The following is a 19327-nucleotide window of genomic DNA, read 5'->3' on the forward strand; positions in this document are numbered from 1 at the left end:
TTGTTTATTAGGATTGTTGATTGTCTTCAAAAACCAGAAGATGTCTAGAATTTGCTTTCAGAAAAAAAATTAAATGAGTGAAAAAATGCCTTATATTTTCTTCCTTCTTTCATTTTCTGAAAGACAAAAATCTGGTAATGCTTAATCAGTGCAGGGGATTCTCACATTGATTTATGTGATATTGCCGATCCTTATATTTAATTTGCCTTATCGTAATCCAATTTGAATATTTTGTCATGCATAGCTAGGTTTTTGATCTAATAACAAAACACAGATTACAGCAAGGTTGTCTTATTAGTGTTTTAATTAGCAAATAAAAAATAAAGGCCATTTCACTACATGTTTGGTTTATAAACAAAGATTCAGGATAAACTAAGCCAGTGTTCTTTTCTACAATTCTAACAAAACCACTAAATATGCTATTTTTATTAAATTTTTGTAAAGAAAATAACCATATATTGAAGTTTACAAACTGTGTTTAATTTGGTCTAGAGTATCCCATTGCTTATTTGGAATACCCAAGAGTTACAGATTTAGAACTAGAACTGATGTAAATTAGTCCAGATGCCCCAAAAGTTGTGTAACTGCCCTGTAACACACTCCAAAAGTCAATTCCAGCATTATTTTGTTTTAGTAATTGTGGAACTCAAAGATGATAACATACTATTTAAGCAAGTTCATAATTGATTTTTTATTTATTTATTTTTTACTCAAATATCCAAAATGTTATAAAACAAGTGAAAAAATAGATTTGGTCCCTCAAAAGGGTTATTATGAAAAATATTTTATTGCTCTGGAAGCAACAAGTAGTAACTTTTACTATTGTTTGTTTCTGATATTAATAAGAATTTATTTCCATCCAACCCTTTCCACAGATGACAATGAACATGAGTGGATAGTGAGCAGATGTCGCAGGGCTTGGGATGTGCCTTTAACCGATATTCCTCTACAAATCTCTCGCAACCAGAACTGAGGAGAACAGCAAGATTGTCTTCACGAGACAGCCGAATAAATGAAAAGAATTGCAATCAAAGTTGTTTTTTCTTTGAGATGTTTTTTAATCAGCAAAAAGCTATCTTCCCTTCTCAACACTAAGGCTCTTTCCACCTGCAGGATTATGTGTTTCAGCACTAATGTACCTTTATGCTTATGAAATCAGTTCACTTAAAAGTTAAACACTTTAGTTTTTGCAGCAACTGAAATTCATTATTTGTGAATAAACTCTTCAAGGCCTAAGCAAGCATTAAAGCCAAAATGTACCGTATTTCTAAGATTCATTCTATACTTTTATTCTCTAAAAATGCAACTAGTTAGAATAAAATGGTTATAGACTTTACTTAAGACAATTAATAAAAGATATTAGCAGAATTATTAGTCAGTTTTGTTGATATGCAATCATAAGCAGACAGCACTTGTTTACTTAATTTCCACAAGTATTGTAGGACCTATCAGTCACTAAGCTATCTTTTAATTATAATTTAAAAATTCATTTCTAAGGCCATTTTCCTGCTTTCTGCCCATCCCACATTAACAGGAACAAAAACAACAAGGTGTCCAGTAATAATGTGAGCCAAATCCTTCACCCAAAGAATTAAACATGCAGAGCAATAAGCAAACAAAAACCCATAAAAGTTGGTCCAATAAACAATTAGGAGATTAAAACAATATGCTTTAATTTCACTTAATTTCACTCAGGACTAATTTAACTATCGGGCTAATTTTTTGTGCTGCTCCACTGGTTTGATAATGTTTTTAATAAGATAATGTTCATCTATGCATTGTCCCAAAAGATCTTTTAAAAAATAAAAAAAAACACACCCAAACCAAATTATCACATTCTGATTTATTGCATTTTATTACACAAAACATTTATGATGCACAGTCTCTCAAATAAACCCTTTGTTTTATTTCTTTTTCTCTTTTTTCTTGTTAATATTTCTTGACTTAAAACAATGTCAGAAAGTGGGGAAAAAGTGCTTTTTACAGGGATTTTCATCATGTTAATAAATACAAGGTCTTTGAGGTGTCGTTGGATTCTGTCTCAACACAACAGCCATGGCACTAAGATACAAACACACTCACGTTTCCCGCCCATAAAACACACAGAAACACATGCACACTTCTCACTATGTACAAACCCACTTGGTTTAATTGGGTCAATATTGTACCAAAGTTCTCAGTTTTCCTAACGGTATAAAAACACACACACACACACTCCCACACAGACATACACAGAGAGGCAAATCAAGCAACCTTCTAAATATAAATTACTGAAAATACAAACATGTGACTTACTTCAGGAATGGTTTGAGTAGATGTTAAAATGAGATTTTCTCTTTATTAGGAGCATTGTAAAAGAATTAGAATTAGAACAGATGCCAAAGCCTTTATTCAATAAAAAAAACTCATCTAATTTTATGCCTTTTGATTTTAATTTAAGAGAGAAATGTGAGTGTAATCTGGAGGGGCGTTTTATAAGTATTTAATGCCATTTTAAATCATCTGCCATCTTTAGTTTTGAATTTACTAATGAGGAAGTTTTATTTTAATGAATAAGGCACATCTTGTTTTATTTGACCAACATTTTAATTGTAAAGTTGTTAAGCTAAAGTGTAATTGAAAACTTGAATTTTTTTCTGTTTTGATTTTTACAATATCATTACGTAAATAGTTGTTTCAAATGCAAACAGTATATTGTTTACATTTAACTTTCCTTCATGGTTGCTTTGAGAAAAAAGAAAAAAAAGGGAGGAGTCTTACCTCTAATGTGTGAGCCCTTCCCAACGGGCCACAGTGACATTTTAATTTAATCTTCAACAATCTGACAACCTTCGAGAAGCTGCAGTCCTGCTTCTTTTATCAATTACATCCATTTAAAATTTCCCAGGTTTGAAGGTGGGTGAAGAGAGCGGAAGATGCTGTACATGAGAATCAGAGTGGGTCCATCAGTGGCTGTAAAACACAGACTGAGAGTTCCTGCTGATAATAAATGCTGGAAGGTGATTGATTTGACACACTGGCCACAGGCTGAATGTTCCCATCCACTGAAAAGAAGAGAAGACGACGGTAGATCTGTCTCTTTCTCTTTCCATCCATGATTGGAAAATTAGTCTTTTCTCCACAACTCTTGCACGATCTTCAAGTGAGGTCAGGCGGCTTCACTGACGGCAGATCCGGAGTAAAGATCCAGAGGTCAGGGGTCACGTGGAGAGCTAGCGGCTGAGGGGGAGCTGGGGCAGCGACATGGCCTGGTGAGGGAGGCTCTGAGAGGTCAGGACGGAAAACGGATGACCTGAAAAACATGTATTTAAAAAAAAAGACATAAATGAATATCTTGTCTTTGATGAAGCTTCAAAAACATAGTAGGGCTGAAAAAAAAAAAGTAAACTCACTATCGATGTACCCGTGAAGAGCTACCATGCGAGCGCGTTCAGGACTGCCGAACGGGGAGTAATGTAGCTCATCAGGCAGCGACGAGGGTATCCTGGACTGAGGATGACCCTGCGGAGCACCGCTGTGCTGAGGCGTGTGCTTTTTATGTCGTGCTCTGCAGTTTTGAAACCACACCTATGAAGACACAAACATCATGTAGCTACAATTTTTCCCTTCACCGCTTTATGTCGATGTAAAAAAAAGTGTTAAAAAAAAAACAAACCAAAAAAACACCTTAATTATTCTATATATCTGCTTTGATCAAGACAAAAAATTGTGGAACTAAGTTCTTCGAGTTTGCATGCAGATGAGTAGATTGTGAATATGTGTGATCTTTCTGACCTGTATAACTCGTCTGCTCAGGCCCGTCATGTCTGCCAGTTTCTGTAGCGTTTGGGCGTCTGGATTGTTGTCCTGAGCAAACTGCGCCTGCATGATCTTCATACGTTGACAACATATTAATACAGTAGAGATAAACCGCAAGAGTTGCTAAAAAATATGCAAAGTTTCTAAGACACTCATTGAAGGGAGAGTCTCACCTGTAGCTGTTCTGCAGTGAACGACGTTCGTGCTCTTTTGGCCGGTTTAGGCTGACTGTCCTGCTCTGTCGGGACTGCACCCTCTAATGTAATACCATTACCTGAAAAACACCGAATTATCAGATATACATCCAGTTCATATTTGCAGCTAAGAGGTATCACACGTTTTGTTTATTGTCAGCATCTTTTGCACCATGTCCAACAGATCCATATTTTAAATTTAATACGTTGTGTTGCATCATGCTTTCAAAATATTGGGATAGGGGTTTAATATTTACAAAAACAAAAAAATAAGATTTCAAACTTTCAGATGACTTACAGAAAATTGGCAAAAGTTTTGATAAGCATGAAGAAGTTTCATAGCATATATCAATACTATTAAAAACATTTTTAACCCAAAAATAAGTCAGATTATCTATTAAAACTCATCCGTTGCATTTAACTGCAAAATATTTTGCTAAATTTTATGAGTTATGGTCCTAAAATAGTTTCAAATTAACTTCAAACAGCTCTCAGTCATTAAATAGGCACCCTTTTTTGCATGTAGCTTAAAAGATTTTGACTGACGGCAATGAGTGCTTGCTCATTTGTCCTACTGCAAAGGGCATCTTTTGCCTGTTTGTTAACACTTCTTGCCATTCTTACATATTGGCTAGATTTGTGGATCAAGCTGTCCTAAATAATAGTGTGAGCCACAAGAAACTATATGTTTGCAGCATACAGAAAATGCCTAAAGGCACAGGGAAACATCTTTGCTCCTCACCACTCTCAGCCGCCCGCTTGAGGTTCTCCACCATGGTGTCATAGTGGATCCGACACAAAACCTTTTCCTCCACCAAGCCGAACTCCTCTCCCGTAGACAGCTGCCTCTTACACGAGTAGCACGCAAAGCAGGCCAAGTGGTATGCGTTCCCCCTCGCACGACGCACCCAGTCGCTGGCATATATCTGCCGCCCACAGCGGGCACATTTGGTACCAAACCTACTGTGAAGGAGAGAAGAGGAGAACAGCATGGGGCGGAGAGGGAGAAGGAAACGGAGAGAGAGAAATGAGGGCAGTGTTCACTCGAAAACAAATCCTAAAAATGAAACATGCACAATTACATCCTTTTCTTTCAGGACATTTTTTACCAAGATGAAGTATGCGTGTGTGTGTTTAAACTTGTGGCATTTTTCGAAGCTTTGAGGGAAGAAACCTTGGAGGAGGATGAAGCTTAAGAAAAAGAAAAATCCTGCAAGCGGAGACTTGAATACAAACAAACCAACACCTGCAATTTCCTGTTTGATCCATGAAGGCCCTGACACACCCACGCACACACACACACACCCATGCTCCCCAACGCATGCACACACAAGTAAACAGACATCCTAAATTAGATGGAGGAGCAGGGGGTTGCACACATTGGAGTAGGAGGAAAGACGATGACATCATTTCAGGTCACAACACTGTAACTGATAGTAACAGTGAGCTCGTCTGTGTGTTAGTTATTGTTGCGTGTGGGCGGTTTGGGGAGTTGATGAGCATGGGGGGAGACAGTGGGTGAGAAATGAATATCCGAGGAGGCACTGCAAGAGAAAGGGGAGAGCTGTAGTTGAGGAAGTGGACATTAAGTTGTTAGATCAACAAATTCAGCGGAAAAAAAAATTGAAATCTTTTATCCTAAAAAAAAAAGAAAAGAATAGCTGCATTTCAGAGGCTGTGAATATGACAGATGAGAAAAATATAATATGTTTTTAGATATGAGAAGTTATGGCACTCTAAATGTATTTAATTTTGAGCTGCACAATGGACCAAATCACAGCCACCATCACAAAATAAATATGTGAAATATCACAGTCACAAAAGATTGGTTGTCCTCTCCGCACCCTGGATACCTACAGCTGTTGAATGTAGTGATGCCAATGCTAACCAAGAGTGGAGGTGAATTTTTGATGATAGAGAAAAAAGGGAAGTGTGAGCAAAATGTGGGTGAACAAGACCTGATGTGTGAATAAAAACAATTAAATAAAAAAGCCAACTGCATTTTTCATACAGCCCTAATTGAAAACAAACATATCTTGAGATATTTTGCAAGACAATCTGCTTTCAAGTCCAATTGTATAGAACTGCCTGGTCAAAATTCTGTTTAAATTAATCTGGTTCATTCTAGTCAAATTAGTCATGAAGCTAGATTTAAATTAGATTGCATGCAGTCCAAACTGAGGAATACAATGCAGTCAAATTTAGTTGACCGTATTGTATGGTGATTAGTAAAAACGTTTTGTAAGCAAAGCACTCAATTTCATTGAGTCAATAACAACAAATCCTGAGAATGGGAAGGAAGCAGTCTCTTTTTTACTGGGCATCTGCCCTTGACCAGCTGGACATCAAGAGTAAAATAAGCAGAGAGCGAGATAAATAAACAAGGGAGCACATATAATGTGAAAAAGGTAAAACAAAAGGAGATCACAAAATTCATGGGAAAAATAATTTTATTATTTCCGATTTTCTGACTTCATTAATCACAGACGTACTGAGTCAGGTGTTCTTTCTATGGGAAAGGAAAACAAGGGGAGTAAAAGAAAGGAAGCGGTAGCATTAGCTCCAGCATTAGCCCAATCCAGGAAATAGACTCATCTAAACCCAAAAGCACAAGGCCAAGTGTATTGACTGTATTTGTGCAAAAAAGAAACTTAAAACAGTAAAACACTTTTCACTGTTATTTTCCCGGTGAAATATAGTATCCAATGATTATGTCCTCCTCTGTTTTTTACTACTTGATTTTTGGTCACATGCATTAGTAAATACAGTTGCTAAATCTAATTTTAAACAAGCATACAGGAGTAGACAAGACGCCTAATGCAAATGAAGAAAATTACTGTAGAATATCACTTTTATCAGATGCTTCACAATGTCCAAAAAAATCTGCTTTACACATGAATGGAGCATGGGATTGAACTGTGTTCTGAAGTGTGCATTACGGACTTTAATGAATGTTAAATGCTTCAAGTACAAGATGGTTGGGGTTAGGTTAAGAGCTATTGTTGAGGTCAGCAGCTGGCAACTCTGGTGAAGGAGACAGCCTGAAAAAAAAAAGAAGCTGCATAAACAGCAACCTTTAACCGGAGTGTACAGCCAGATTTATGGTGATTAATGCTTGCTATGGAGATATCCTTTTAGATACCAGAAGCCATAAATAAAGCTCAAAGGAAAGCTATATTTCAAAAATACTTTAGAGGAATATAGGTGAGGGGAAGGAGCAGAATAATAGACATCCATCGGGAAGGCGAAGGACTGAGGCAAACAGTTGTAGTGCAGAGGGAAGTGGCAATGTGAGGAACGTAAGCGAGAGAGCAGGAGGACAAGGGTGTGTTGCCAAGTGAGTGGGTTTGGCAGCGTTTCAGTGCACTCAAGTCCACTCTGTCTGGGATAAAAGTGTGCTACAGCCTCGACATCACAAGGCTGCAGCTCCTCTTCTGCATAAGGAAGAGAGGTTTCATTTTTATGCATGTAGTGTCATAGAGGTCAAGTCGTTGACTGCGTCTTACTTGCTATCTAACTGTATTCCCTTCTGGATTTTATTATTTCAGAATAAATCAGCAAGTAATAATAGATCCAATAAATTGTTACTAGCCGCAGAGGGATGAAACTCGCCACAGCATGGACTGTGCTTACGAGCCAATAAAGCCGTGCCAGAAACAAATTGACCCTGTGGCTCGCTGTGCACATTGTTACAAAGGATTCCAGCCCATTTTTACAGTAAGAAGGGAAGCATTGTGAAATGTTGTGACTAATCCAGCATGACAGCTTGTCAGTTTCATGCTAAGAGACAGAACCCAGAAAAGCTGTAAATCATCCCCATGTTTCAACCGCCCACTCCTCTATCTCGATCAGTTTCCTCCTTCTACACTGTTCTTCATTAAAAAGAAAAAAAAAAAAAACATATTTATGTTGGAACGCGTCATTTCTGGCCACCTCTACAACATCCCACACCACTAAACTCATTTTCATTACCGGCCACTTGTTTGACTAATTTTCCTATTTTTTTATAGTAATCGTCTTACTGCTGAAAGCGCTTTCAGGAGCAACTGATTCTTGCATTATTCCTTATGAGCTTTGAGAAACTCAATTCGCTATTATTAGATTTGTACAAACTCTGATCATGCCTGACTGTGTGGTTTCATGGTTGGTCTCAAGTTTGCAGCACAGGAATCAAATAAGAGAAAAGAAGAAGTTGTTCACATTCTTTGCAGATTTTTGGATTTTTTTTTTTCTTTAACTATTCAAAAGTCTTTTTGCTCAAATCTGAGAATACAATCATTGCATTTAACTAAATAGAACAAACGCAGACAGATTTTTTTTTTTGCTTAAAAAAAATTCAAACCACTCTCTCTGTGCCCACTGTTTTCCTTTTTTTGCTACCATGGAGACCTAATCAGTTAAATAGAAGTGGGTAGGTGATGAATAATTGCTATTCCAAAAATAACAAAGAGTGCACATGCATAAAGAGGTGCACGGGCATTTAGATGTGAAACACACACTCATAGTTACAGCCCTGACGTCCCAGGGAGCCCCTGATTAGTGCAGCAGAGCAACTTCCCGTATTGCCTGCAGCTCACGGACGAGAACGAGGTACCGGTGGAGTGAGGGGAAGGCTGGGAAGAGAAGGAGGCTGATAAAGAATCATATATATATGTAAACAAAAGTATATATATCACACTCAATGTAAAAGGTAAGAGTGTGTGCGAGATAAACTCCCAAAGTCTGACATTGGTTTGAGAGGCACAGCGGGGGCTTTATCCCCTTCAAACCCCCCTTCAACTCCATCCCTGCACACATATACACAGAGGGAAACCCACTCTGATTTCCTGCTATTACGCCCCATTAAAGGAGCTGTCAGTCCAAAGCCAGATGAGAGGCTGACACAGATGAGGAAACATCTTCAGAGGTCTGAAAGCAGCCCAGAGGATCGGGACTCCATCGGTGTTTAGCTCATTTTTAAATCTGATGGCCTAACCCCAGACTGCAGTTTGTGTTTACAGAATGGGGCGAGGCACAGCAGGCCCTGCAGCAGAACCAGACTGTTTACTGTTACGCATTTACACAATTTTATATTCTCAGGCCAACTTAAAGAAATGGCTAATGAATTTCTAAGAATTTAACTAGGAAATTTTGATATTTTATCTGAAAATTGTTACAAAATTAGAGGATTTGGTTTTTTTACTTGATAGGGATTGACCTGCAAAATATACAAATCCTTTCTATTATGTTTTGATTTATTTCTGAGTTAAAACTGTTAAATTGTACTTTTAATTTGGCAATTGGAAGTGTTGCCCTATTTTAATCAGCCGAGATGTTAATATTTAGCCAAAACCATAAACATACTTGATTGGCAAACTTCTCCACTTTTCTTAGTTGAACTTTTTTACATTTATTTACGAATCATAAATAAGAGCCCCATCTGTAGCTACATAACTCTACTGAAGACCTCTTAACACTGGCACTGCACATAGCCATGTAATTATTTAATCAAGAACCATGCTGCTCTGTGGGAAAAAATGGTCGGATGATCCGGTTTTTAATTCACCCTATAAAATAGCACCATATGCTGTATCTCAGAAGGTAAATATGTACAACTTTACATAAAGAAAGTCAATCATTGTGCTTTGATGGCATTACTAAGCTGACACACATTCAGGATTAAAGCCTAGAATAAAACAATTTTTAATTACATAAAAGCTAGATTATGTTCATTTTTTGGAAATATGAATCAAATTCAGAAGAAACTCTACAGTGTGGCTTTTTGTGTCATAGTTGAATTTTAAAAAGCAAAGGATGGAGCCTTTAAACAGGCCACTGATTCAATAACAATTGAAAAATAATAATTGCAAAATGACTGACAGCTTGTAAATGAACACAGATCTCCAGGTGAAATCATATTATTTGTATATAATATGCATTTCAAATAATACGCGTGAAAGTGTGCAGCTTCATGTCTCGTTGCATCAGAGTTTCAGTTTGGATAAGAGTCACATTCATGTCAGGAACATGCTGGACCAGACTCTTGGGGCGGTCTAATTGCTGGTCTGGAGGCCTGTGGGTCTGGGGTTGGAGGACAGCTAATTGCGGGTGATTATAAACCTCAGAGCGCTGGCCTGGCCTGGTGTCAGGTTCTGATCAGACAAACACCCAAGTTCACGCGCTGCTCCATGCGCTCTCTTCCTCTGCTCTGTTTGACACACACACCCTCACACACAAACACTCATGAACTGCAGTGTTAAGCATAAATAGGCGTTGTGTGTCTGACCCCAACCCAGCTACTGAACATAATATTACTATGCTGTTGGCGTGAACCCATTTCAACCCCACACACCACACAAACTCACACACATATGCATGCATAGACAGCAATATCTTTTGATCACCTTTTGGGTTTCTTAATAGAAAATAATTACTGGTAAGAAGAATAGATTCAAGAATATTGCAAGCAATCCAAGGTACAGACACTGCAATAATAATGTTGGGGCAAAATTATCCAAATGATTTAAAACTTTGTCTCGTTTTTATTTTTTTTATTTTAATTAAGCAAAAATTTCATACCAAAATTATATTAATCTTTCTACGTAAGCAGAGAATTTTTTTATTACAATCAGAATAACAAAATCTTGTTGCTCAAGATTGCTGAGCAGATTTTTGGGCATTTCTATGTTTGATATTTGCTTCAGCTCCTTGAGGTTGGAAGGCCTCCCTTCCATCTCCCTAATGTCAGACTCCAAAACATCATCACTTCTAGTCAGAAGAAAGAAGAAATTATGAAGAAAAAAAACATCTTTAAACCTACATTTACCAGGGTTATGATATAGATCTCTTCATAAATACATAAATCTGTTGGTCTTGGTGCCTTAAGAGTGAGTTTGTGATTTGTAAAGTAATTGGGCAAATTTTGGCATTTGGACTAACAGCAGCTAAATTCTGACTGCTCTGTGTGCTACATTGTTTGAATCATGTGAAAATCTCTTTTACAGACAGGAAACAGCAACACCTCCAAGCTGATAATAGTGGAAAAATAAGGGATTAAATAAACTCAAGGAGCTTTAATAAACGCATTTTTAAAAGCAGTCAAATCCAAAACGTGAAACTGTCCTCCTAATAGATATAAAGATTTAAACTCTCATAACAAACATGTTTTATGCTTGAGAAGCAGAGAGGGAGGCTTTCCTTTCTGTGGCTCTTAGAAACGTTGTGTGTCAGATAGCCATAACAACAACGCGGATCTTTCAGCTCTTCCCTGTGAGCGGTGACTTTTATTTTGATACACACTTTCAGCTTTTGAAAAAGCCTTTCAAAATTACATGAAGCAGCCCGCATCTATCTCCAAGAATATACAGGATGCAGGGTGCGTGTGCATGCTCATATGTTTGCGTGTGTGTAGGAGAGAAAGAGAGAGAGAGAGAGATGGAAAAAGTATAGAGCAGACGTGGTGTTTTGAAAACGCGACCATAAACTTACCCCTACCTGAAATAATCAATTTTGCAGAAGATCTCCTTGTTCTTGATGTAGCAGCTGCTGTGCTGACGCAGTGACGTTCTGCACACCGAGCACTCCAGGCAGCGCACGTGCCAAATCAGGTTGTTCACCTGCGAAAAGACACCAGCCGTGTCAAATCCACGATCAGACCCCCGCCGCCACCCCCCAAGAAAGAAAAAAAAACAAGAACAGTGAGTTAGCTTGTCAGTGCTGAGATAACCTTACTGCCACATGCTGCAGAGTTCCGTCTAATCAGCACTAAAATGAACACAAAATCTTGACTCAGTTGACGAGATTATTGCCAGTTTTCCCCGAGAGGAATCAGGCCTATCACTTATAATTTACATCTAATCAAATGTAAAAAAAAAAACAAAAAAAATTCAAAACATTTTTTTTTTAAATGACAAAAAAATTGTTTCGATTTGTCTCGGTTTTTATGTTGCTGTTTTTTTAGAGTAAGTCCAGATTTATGTTTGCACATAATGTGAATTATTATGTAAATTATTATATTGTGATATATATATATATATATACTACTACTACCTACTATTCCTACTACTACTACTACTACTACTACTACTACTAATAATAATAATAATAATAATAATAATAATAATAATAATAATAATAATAATAATAATAACAATAATAATAATAATAATAACAATAATAATAATAATTTGGTGATGATAATAATAACCATTTTTGCAGTTTGTGATATACGTGGCTTTTTTCTTTTAGTTTGGTTTGTTAGCCGCAACCTTAGAGAGCAGCATGATATTTTAACAATTATGAGTTTCCTTTACCACTAAATTGTCAGTGTGTATATTAAATCATGTAGGGTTGAATTACCAAAGAAGATTTCACAAGAAGAATTTGACGTAATAAAATACAATCTCTGTTATATTTTACAATACAAAAAGAAATATTTCAAACGCTGTATTTAATGAGAAACACGGTAAATATAACCGTTCTTTCTATTTAGCTACTTCCGTTTACCGAATAAAATATTTTTAGCATAAATAATTCTTACATGCATTTATTTTTTTCAACATATCATTGAAATAATTTCAATGATTAAATAATTGGTCGAATTTAAATAATAACTTGGAAAAACGAGGAAAAACCTATTTTATTATTGTTGTTTTTAGGTTAATATTTATGTAATAAAATGCATTTTACGACATATATATTTTTTGTTTAAACTGTCCTAAAAGTTTGAATATGTAATTGGTACTGTTGTGAGACAACAGACCTCACAAAACCAGTTTCCGGACATTTCACACTGGAGATAACATCAGCCGCATCTGTTACGATCCGTTCAAATAATAATGATAACCTTTTTTCGTTTGCTGTATAAATACTTTGGATTTGTTTTTCTCTTTGTCGTTCCGCAATTTGGGTATTTAAAGTGCCATCGTCCAACACAATAGGCGCATTAAGATGTTGAGACTTTCTTTTCACTCCATGCACACCAGAACAAACACACAGCGCGACTGCTACATTCCCAGTAAGACCACAGTAAACACGCACTCTTTGCTTCTGTTTGTACTTTGCAGGCAGGCTGTTGTCTGTAAAATCTTTTCATGCAGGATTTTACACTTTTTTTTAAATTGAGCCGGGAATTACAATAGAGAAGGTCTCCGGCTTACCTTCAGCAAGTATCTGTCCAGGATCTCCAGCCCGCAGCTGGCGCACACATTCTTCCCGGTGGACTGCACGGAGCTGGCGGTTGAGGTCGGCGAGCACACGGAAGGGGTGGACGGAGTGCTGGGAGGAGAGCGGATGTCTTCCCGCTCCATATTGGAGCGCTGGGACTCCGCGTCCGAGTGAGACTGAAAACAGAGGCAATCATTAGAAGAAGAATAAATAAATAAATAAATCCGGTTCGCATCATGTCGCCATTTTTATTGCGCGATTTCCCACTTCTAAACAGATGCACTGATGTCAAACGATAGAGAGGCGCTCACCATCGGTGTGTGTTTGGAGTCCGCAGTGTTGCGCGGGGTTCCCGGTGTGCTCTGATGCTCGGCGCAGATCACCTACAAGAAAGCCTTCAGTGAGTTCCCGGTCTTCATCAGTTTCCAGATCTCATCTTCAGCTGAGAAAAATCCCCGGGAGACATTTGCGGAACCCTCTTTATGCAGGGCTGCTCCTTTATAAAGCAGTCCCGACAATAAACCGCGCTTAAAACCGCTAACGGGCCCCCCGCAACAAAAGGCACATTTTAATGAAGCTATTTCAAATTGGATTGATTTTTTTCCCCCATGCCCTTAACCCATGCTTCTGAGAATAATAGTATTTTCTGCGCAATCCAGGACAGCAAGAGTGGAGGGGGGGGACAACTACCTGTAATTACAAATAGCTGCGGATAAGAGGGACCCGGAGTGTCAATTTCATCTGTCAATCAGCAGAAGGCAACGGGTCACCCAAAGAATTGCAAATTTGATTTTTAATGGCTGTAATTAAAATCTAATTCTCTTCAGGGCGAACTGGCTGCGCTCGACACAAACGGGGGAGAGAGCGGGAGAGAGGTTCGTGGACCGCAAATCACGCTATTCATAACAGAGAGGGCGCGTGCCTCCTCACGGCGGCTGGCGCGTGCGGCTGATCTCAGTACACAAGACGTGATTCCTGTGACATCACAGAAAGGCAAAAAGGAAAAAAAAACGCACAAAGCGGGAGGCTGCGGGATGTAAAGAAACAGAGCGGTCTGGCCGGAGGAGACATGAAATGAAGAAGCGTTTTTTTGTTTGTTTGTTTTTTACGCAGAGTTTGCGCAAAACCCAGGCGCAAAATGGTGCTATACGCACCCCCTGATAACAGTTTCCCAAAGTGTCAGTACCTGCTTTGTTGGAATTCCTTCAGACAGAATCTTATTTCCCTCTGAGAGAGGGGACAAAACTTCATTTTTCCAGTACATGAACCCCCACTCCAGTCTCAGTCTTCAGGGTCTCCAAACTCTGCGCCTCAAACCAGGGGAAGAAACAGCGCGTCAGTCGGCGTCAAGGTTTGCAATATCCGTTGGATATCTGGTGCACCGTTTCTGGTTTTGATACAATACGTTCAGATCTGCACTGTAACAAATTGCTGTATAAAAACGGCCAAAACTGAACAGTATCATACTGTTTCTATTGAAAACGGTACTGCACCGTGAAAAACAATGCATTCTGGGCAATTATTACTGTTTTTAATAAAATACTGTAATATACTGTGAGTAGCATTGCATTTTGGGAATGATGTTAGATTCAACGGCAAGGAGACTCTCTTTAAACAGAACGCTACTGTATTTCACAAGAAGACACGTTGTTGTGACATGTGGAAGCAACCTCTAGAATTTTCTTTACAAGGACTATCCATTTGAATCCTGCATTTTATGAGCCAATCCGGTAAGTTGGAGCATAATTTATTTGTTAGATGATGTTGTCATACAGTTGTCATTTTTAAGCAGACTGTACTGCTTAAAGTTACTAAGCTAACTTAGTTAACTTAGTAGCTAACTAAGTTAGCTTAGTTAATCTGTCATGCTGTAATAAGGAAGCTAGCATAACATTATTTGATATATCTTGTAGATAAGAAGGTAATTAATTAAAGTAACCCGTTTTCATTGTTACTTAGTTATTTGCCTGTAGAAACTTCTTTTTTTTTTTTTAGATTTAGCTCATACGTTCTTAGGTTGTCAGTAGAAATGTTAAGAAAGATGACCTAACTGGAGAATGAATAAAGATGGCCATAACTTTGCAAAGAAAAACAAAACTCATTGTGGTTTAAGATTTTCACGACAATACAATACAATAACATGCAGATGACACAAGGTTTTAATTTATTTGTATTGCATGAAACACAATATCTTTAAATGAATGTTGTTTTAGAAATAATGGTAAAGGTAATTTGTAGAAGTCACAATACTTGTTATAATTTTTTTAATTTTATTTTTCAGGTGGAAAAGACCATGTGACTGCTGGGCACTGGATGATCAGTCTTCAGAGCCATATTGTATGTGAGGGCATTCAACCAACCTTTGTGACAGGGCTTGCTGCACTGTTTTCAATGTACTACATCTTTAATCTACAATATCAAGAAGAGGCTGCTTGTACACTTGAATTCATCCAGAGGTCAGGTTTGTGTCCGCCTGTCCGTCCCCCTTTTCCCACCTAACACACCTTAAATCCTGACTCCTTAAGCATCATATGCTAATCTGAAATTACTGCATTTTCAGGCGCTTTCTTGATATCAACCCTGAAAGCGGGACCAAGGCCAGCTGTGGCCAGATCGTCTCCAAGAGGACAGGAAATACTGTTCAAAAGAAGTTGGTCACTGTCAACCCCCGTGTTTCAACTCTGCTAAAAAACCTCATGGACTTCGAGTGGAATTTCTTATAGGTTAGTGAGAACTTTCTAACCAGGCTATAAATATGGTTGCCCCTCCGCGCAAAAACAAACAAACAAACAAAAAACTATACAGGCATGAAGGCAACTTATCCCTGAACAGGAGTGTTCTTGAGAGATTTTTTTTGGTTTAAAGGTCAGTATAATCTTAGACATCTCTTTTAATTTATAGCATAAATTTTGTTAAGGGTCCCACTTTCTGTTCTTCAGATATAATTTGTAATTTTGACTGTACAGGCACAATGTTTAACTTATCTTGGTAGTGTGTTGTCAAATATTGTTTCATTGTCTTATCATTTGAAGTTGGAGCTCTGATTTTGCCCTAAAGGAAATTCAAGTCTAAATGTTTCATTTAAATTTTTATCAAACTAAAATTTGCTATTTTTTTCTATGCCTTAGATTGAAAGTTAAATGTTTCATTTGTTTTATGTTGCATCATATTGTTCCTCACTTCCACTAAAAGTAGTATTTTGTATTGAAAAAGTAGTGTGCTGAGTTGTACAATGCATTATTTCATAACTTCTTTCAAACTTATTTTATTTCAGACTAATCAAAAGGCCACACTTCATGCTTTATTCAAAAACTCTTTAAATCAGTTAATAAGAAATTTATTTTACAAAATAGATGGGGATTTTCTTACTGTTTTTCCAGAATACGACATACTTTGGACAGTTTACCCTCAACATACTTGTAGAAAAGGTTTAGGTTTAAGGCACACATACGTTGTCGTTTCAAAACCTTCTTCTTTATTATGTGGCCCACTAAAGACTGTGTATGAGTCAATGTTTGAGTTGGTGCTTTTTTTCCTAAATAAATGTTGGTTGACATGATGGAACTTACATTTTCTAAGTGTTTTTTTAATGTTTCTATTTTGTATTGAAAATTTACAGTAGTAAGCTGTATGTGAATTCAACAGTAATGATACCATAGAAAAACTGTAATATACTGGCAACACAGCTGCCAGTAATCTACTGTAAATCTGATAAAAACAGCAATGTGCTGTAATCAAAAGATTTCTTTTGTGACAGTAATATACTGTAAAGTTGATTACAGTAAGGGTACTGTATTTTTACAGTATAATGCTGGCAACCCTGCTGCCAGCATTATACTGTAAAAATACAGGGCAATTTGTTACAGTGTGGGCAACCTGGCATAAGCTTTGCAGATGCAATGACTCCCGTGTCCGACTTCTTTTCCCTCCTTCTTTCTCTCTCTTTCTCTCCACTTTTGAATAGAAGCCAGTCTACAGGAAGTGAACCAAACGGAGGGCTTGGCAGCTTTTTTACTCCTAGTCTTCAGGAGAGGCCGGCTGGGCTGCGGCGACCAGAGCGCAAGGAGAACAGAACCAAAGTGTCTCTGCAGAGCTGCAGGGAAAGTTTGCGCGGCTCCGCGGGCCTGCCTTATAGTTAAAGAAGGGGGAGGGAGAGGAAAGAGTTTCAGAAGGCTGGACACATTTTGCAACAGCTGTGACACAAACTTACTCAAGTTATGCATCTGCGTATTGGTGTTCTCTGAATGAATAAAAAGAATAGCAAAAGTAATGTTCTGAACTTGACTAAATGTTACTATTTGTGGATTTAGCCAATCTAAAAAGTGATCATATACATTTTAACTGTTAAATTTAAATTTTTTTGATCATATTCATGTAAATAATAATTACAGTTCCTTCTAAACATTTTAACCAGGCATTCATCATGTCTGATTGGCTAAAAAAACAAATAAATAAATAAATAAATAAATAACTGAAATATCAAAAAACAAAATTCCCGCATAGATTTATGTGCATAAATTTCATCCTGAAATAGTAAATTTAGTTCAGATTTTTTTTAATTACAATGGGCCCATTTTCCGTTTCATGTGCAGGCCTTACTTTATTATTTTAATAATAATAATAATAATAATAATAATAATAATAATAATAATAATAATAATAATAATAATAATAATAATAATAATAATAAGTCCGGAAAAACGAGTTTTTTATTCGAATCATTGATTTTTTACAATCTCCAAGAAGTGTCTGTATATATATATAATGTCGTATACAGCTCAATTTTGCGCGTTTTCTTGAACAATAGTGAAAACGATCAATCTGAACCCAATAGTAGCTTTACAATTTGGTTTTTAAAATAATACATAAATAAATTCATCAAGTGTCTGGTTAATGGATATATAATTTTGAATCTCGAAGCGCCATCATCTGTCCCTACAAGAATATCGGTGATTTTCTGGTGCGTTTTAGCTGGATAAAATACGAGGCACAGTGGTACTGTTAGAGAACCAGTTTACTCTCTAACGCTGTTTTTAAGATAAAAGCTGAAGGAAAAAAGTTAAAATGAAATATGATTTTATCTTCAACATTAAAGCAATATTAATGTTCACTGAAATCACCTAAACGTAAAGACAGAAACATACATTCACAAAATACTCCAACGCTGAAACATCCAATAAGCCAAGTTTTTCATCAAAAGGTACTTGATGGAAATTATTGCAAGTCCCAATTTCTAGATTTTCTTAATACAAAAATAAAGTTGTAAGCTGTAAAGGTTCATGCAGCCATTACAAAAAACACCTCAAGTATTTCAGTTGGAAAAAACAAGGACAGGCGTTTATATTAGTAGGGCATTATAATTACTACTAGTCATTTATGTAGATTAACCCAATCAGTTTTAGTATATGGCAAACTTAAACTGTAAACAAATCTATTAGGAAGTTGAATATCTTGTCTCTTCAGTCTTGTTTCAAACCAACTTATTTTTTTTCATATCCTCATCAATTCTGATTTTCATATTAATGAAAATGTGACATAGCATTTTGGGTAAATCACATCTACACAAAATGTGACATTTTTTCATAAGCTGAAAAAAATAACCAACTTTTTTCATAACCAACTTTGTTTTATAAGTTGGTTATGAAAAAAAAAACAACTTATTCTTTTTTCATATCCTCATCAATTCTGATTATTAATGAAAATGTGATACAGCATTTTGGGTATTGAAACCCATTTTTTTAAAGCCTCACAAGACGGTTTTAGTCCCCAAAGTCCATGTTCAAACAAATCTATGAAATACATCCTGCTTCTATTTTGCTTATTACTTCATGAAAACATGTTTTAAACTTCTCTGGAATAAGAACAGGAATCTGTGTGAAGTTAGATGTTTGAGATGCATCAGAAGGCTGTGGGCACCACACTTCCTTTGACTTCTAATCCAACTTGTAAAAGTCAACGGATGCAGTAGACGGGAAGTCATTGAGAGAATATATCCCACCTCCTAACCCAAAAAATGACAAACACATCTGGGCTGGGCTTTCTTCAGTGGTTACAGTTGTGGAGACTCCTGTTCTCCAAAATGCAAAGGGTCCTAAAGAGGTAACAAAACAAATACCCACGAGCAGCTTGTGCTTTATTACTTCAGTCTACCTGAACAAATGAAAGATTATGAATAAAATAGAACTCCAACA

At 37.0% G+C, this 19327-nt stretch overlaps 1 protein-coding gene across 2 annotated transcripts; it reads right to left on the reverse strand.

The window, feature by feature from the left end:
- Positions 1-1828: 1828 nt before the first annotated feature.
- On the reverse strand, positions 1829-14528 carry lhx6a (LIM homeobox 6a). 2 transcript variants are annotated; one of them, XM_044144698.1, is made up of 9 exons: positions 14323-14528; positions 13448-13519; positions 13130-13312; positions 11466-11587; positions 4735-4952; positions 3972-4072; positions 3775-3870; positions 3393-3567; positions 1829-3292 (listed from the first exon to the last, which is right to left on the reverse strand). In XM_044144698.1, the coding sequence occupies exons 1-9, from the start codon at positions 14398-14400 to the stop codon at positions 3213-3215; spliced, it is 1125 nt and encodes a 374-aa protein (XP_044000633.1). In that variant the 5' UTR covers positions 14401-14528; the 3' UTR covers positions 1829-3212. The 2 variants fall into 2 exon arrangements, with proteins under 2 accessions (XP_044000633.1, XP_044000632.1); XM_044144697.1 differs by having other exon boundaries at positions 4735-4955; positions 14323-14527.
- Between the last annotated feature and the right edge of the window lie 4799 nt (positions 14529-19327).

Source organism: Gambusia affinis, linkage group LG17 (genome assembly GCF_019740435.1).
Source record: "Gambusia affinis linkage group LG17, SWU_Gaff_1.0, whole genome shotgun sequence".
Lineage (NCBI taxonomy): Eukaryota > Metazoa > Chordata > Actinopteri > Cyprinodontiformes > Poeciliidae > Gambusia > Gambusia affinis.

Excerpts from the sequence above, each read along its gene's own strand:
- lhx6a (XM_044144697.1), bottom strand. The coding sequence starts at position 14,400 with ATGTACTGGAAAAATGAAGTTTTGTCCCCTCTCTCAGAGGGAAATAAG. Across the intron at positions 13,520-14,322 it reads AAGGAATTCCAACAAAGCAG|GTGATCTGCGCCGAGCATCA; the intron begins GTACTGACACTT and ends GCTTTCTTGTAG. Across the intron at positions 3,871-3,971 it reads TCACTGCAGAACAGCTACAG|ATCATGCAGGCGCAGTTTGC; the intron begins GTGAGACTCTCC and ends CAACGTATGAAG.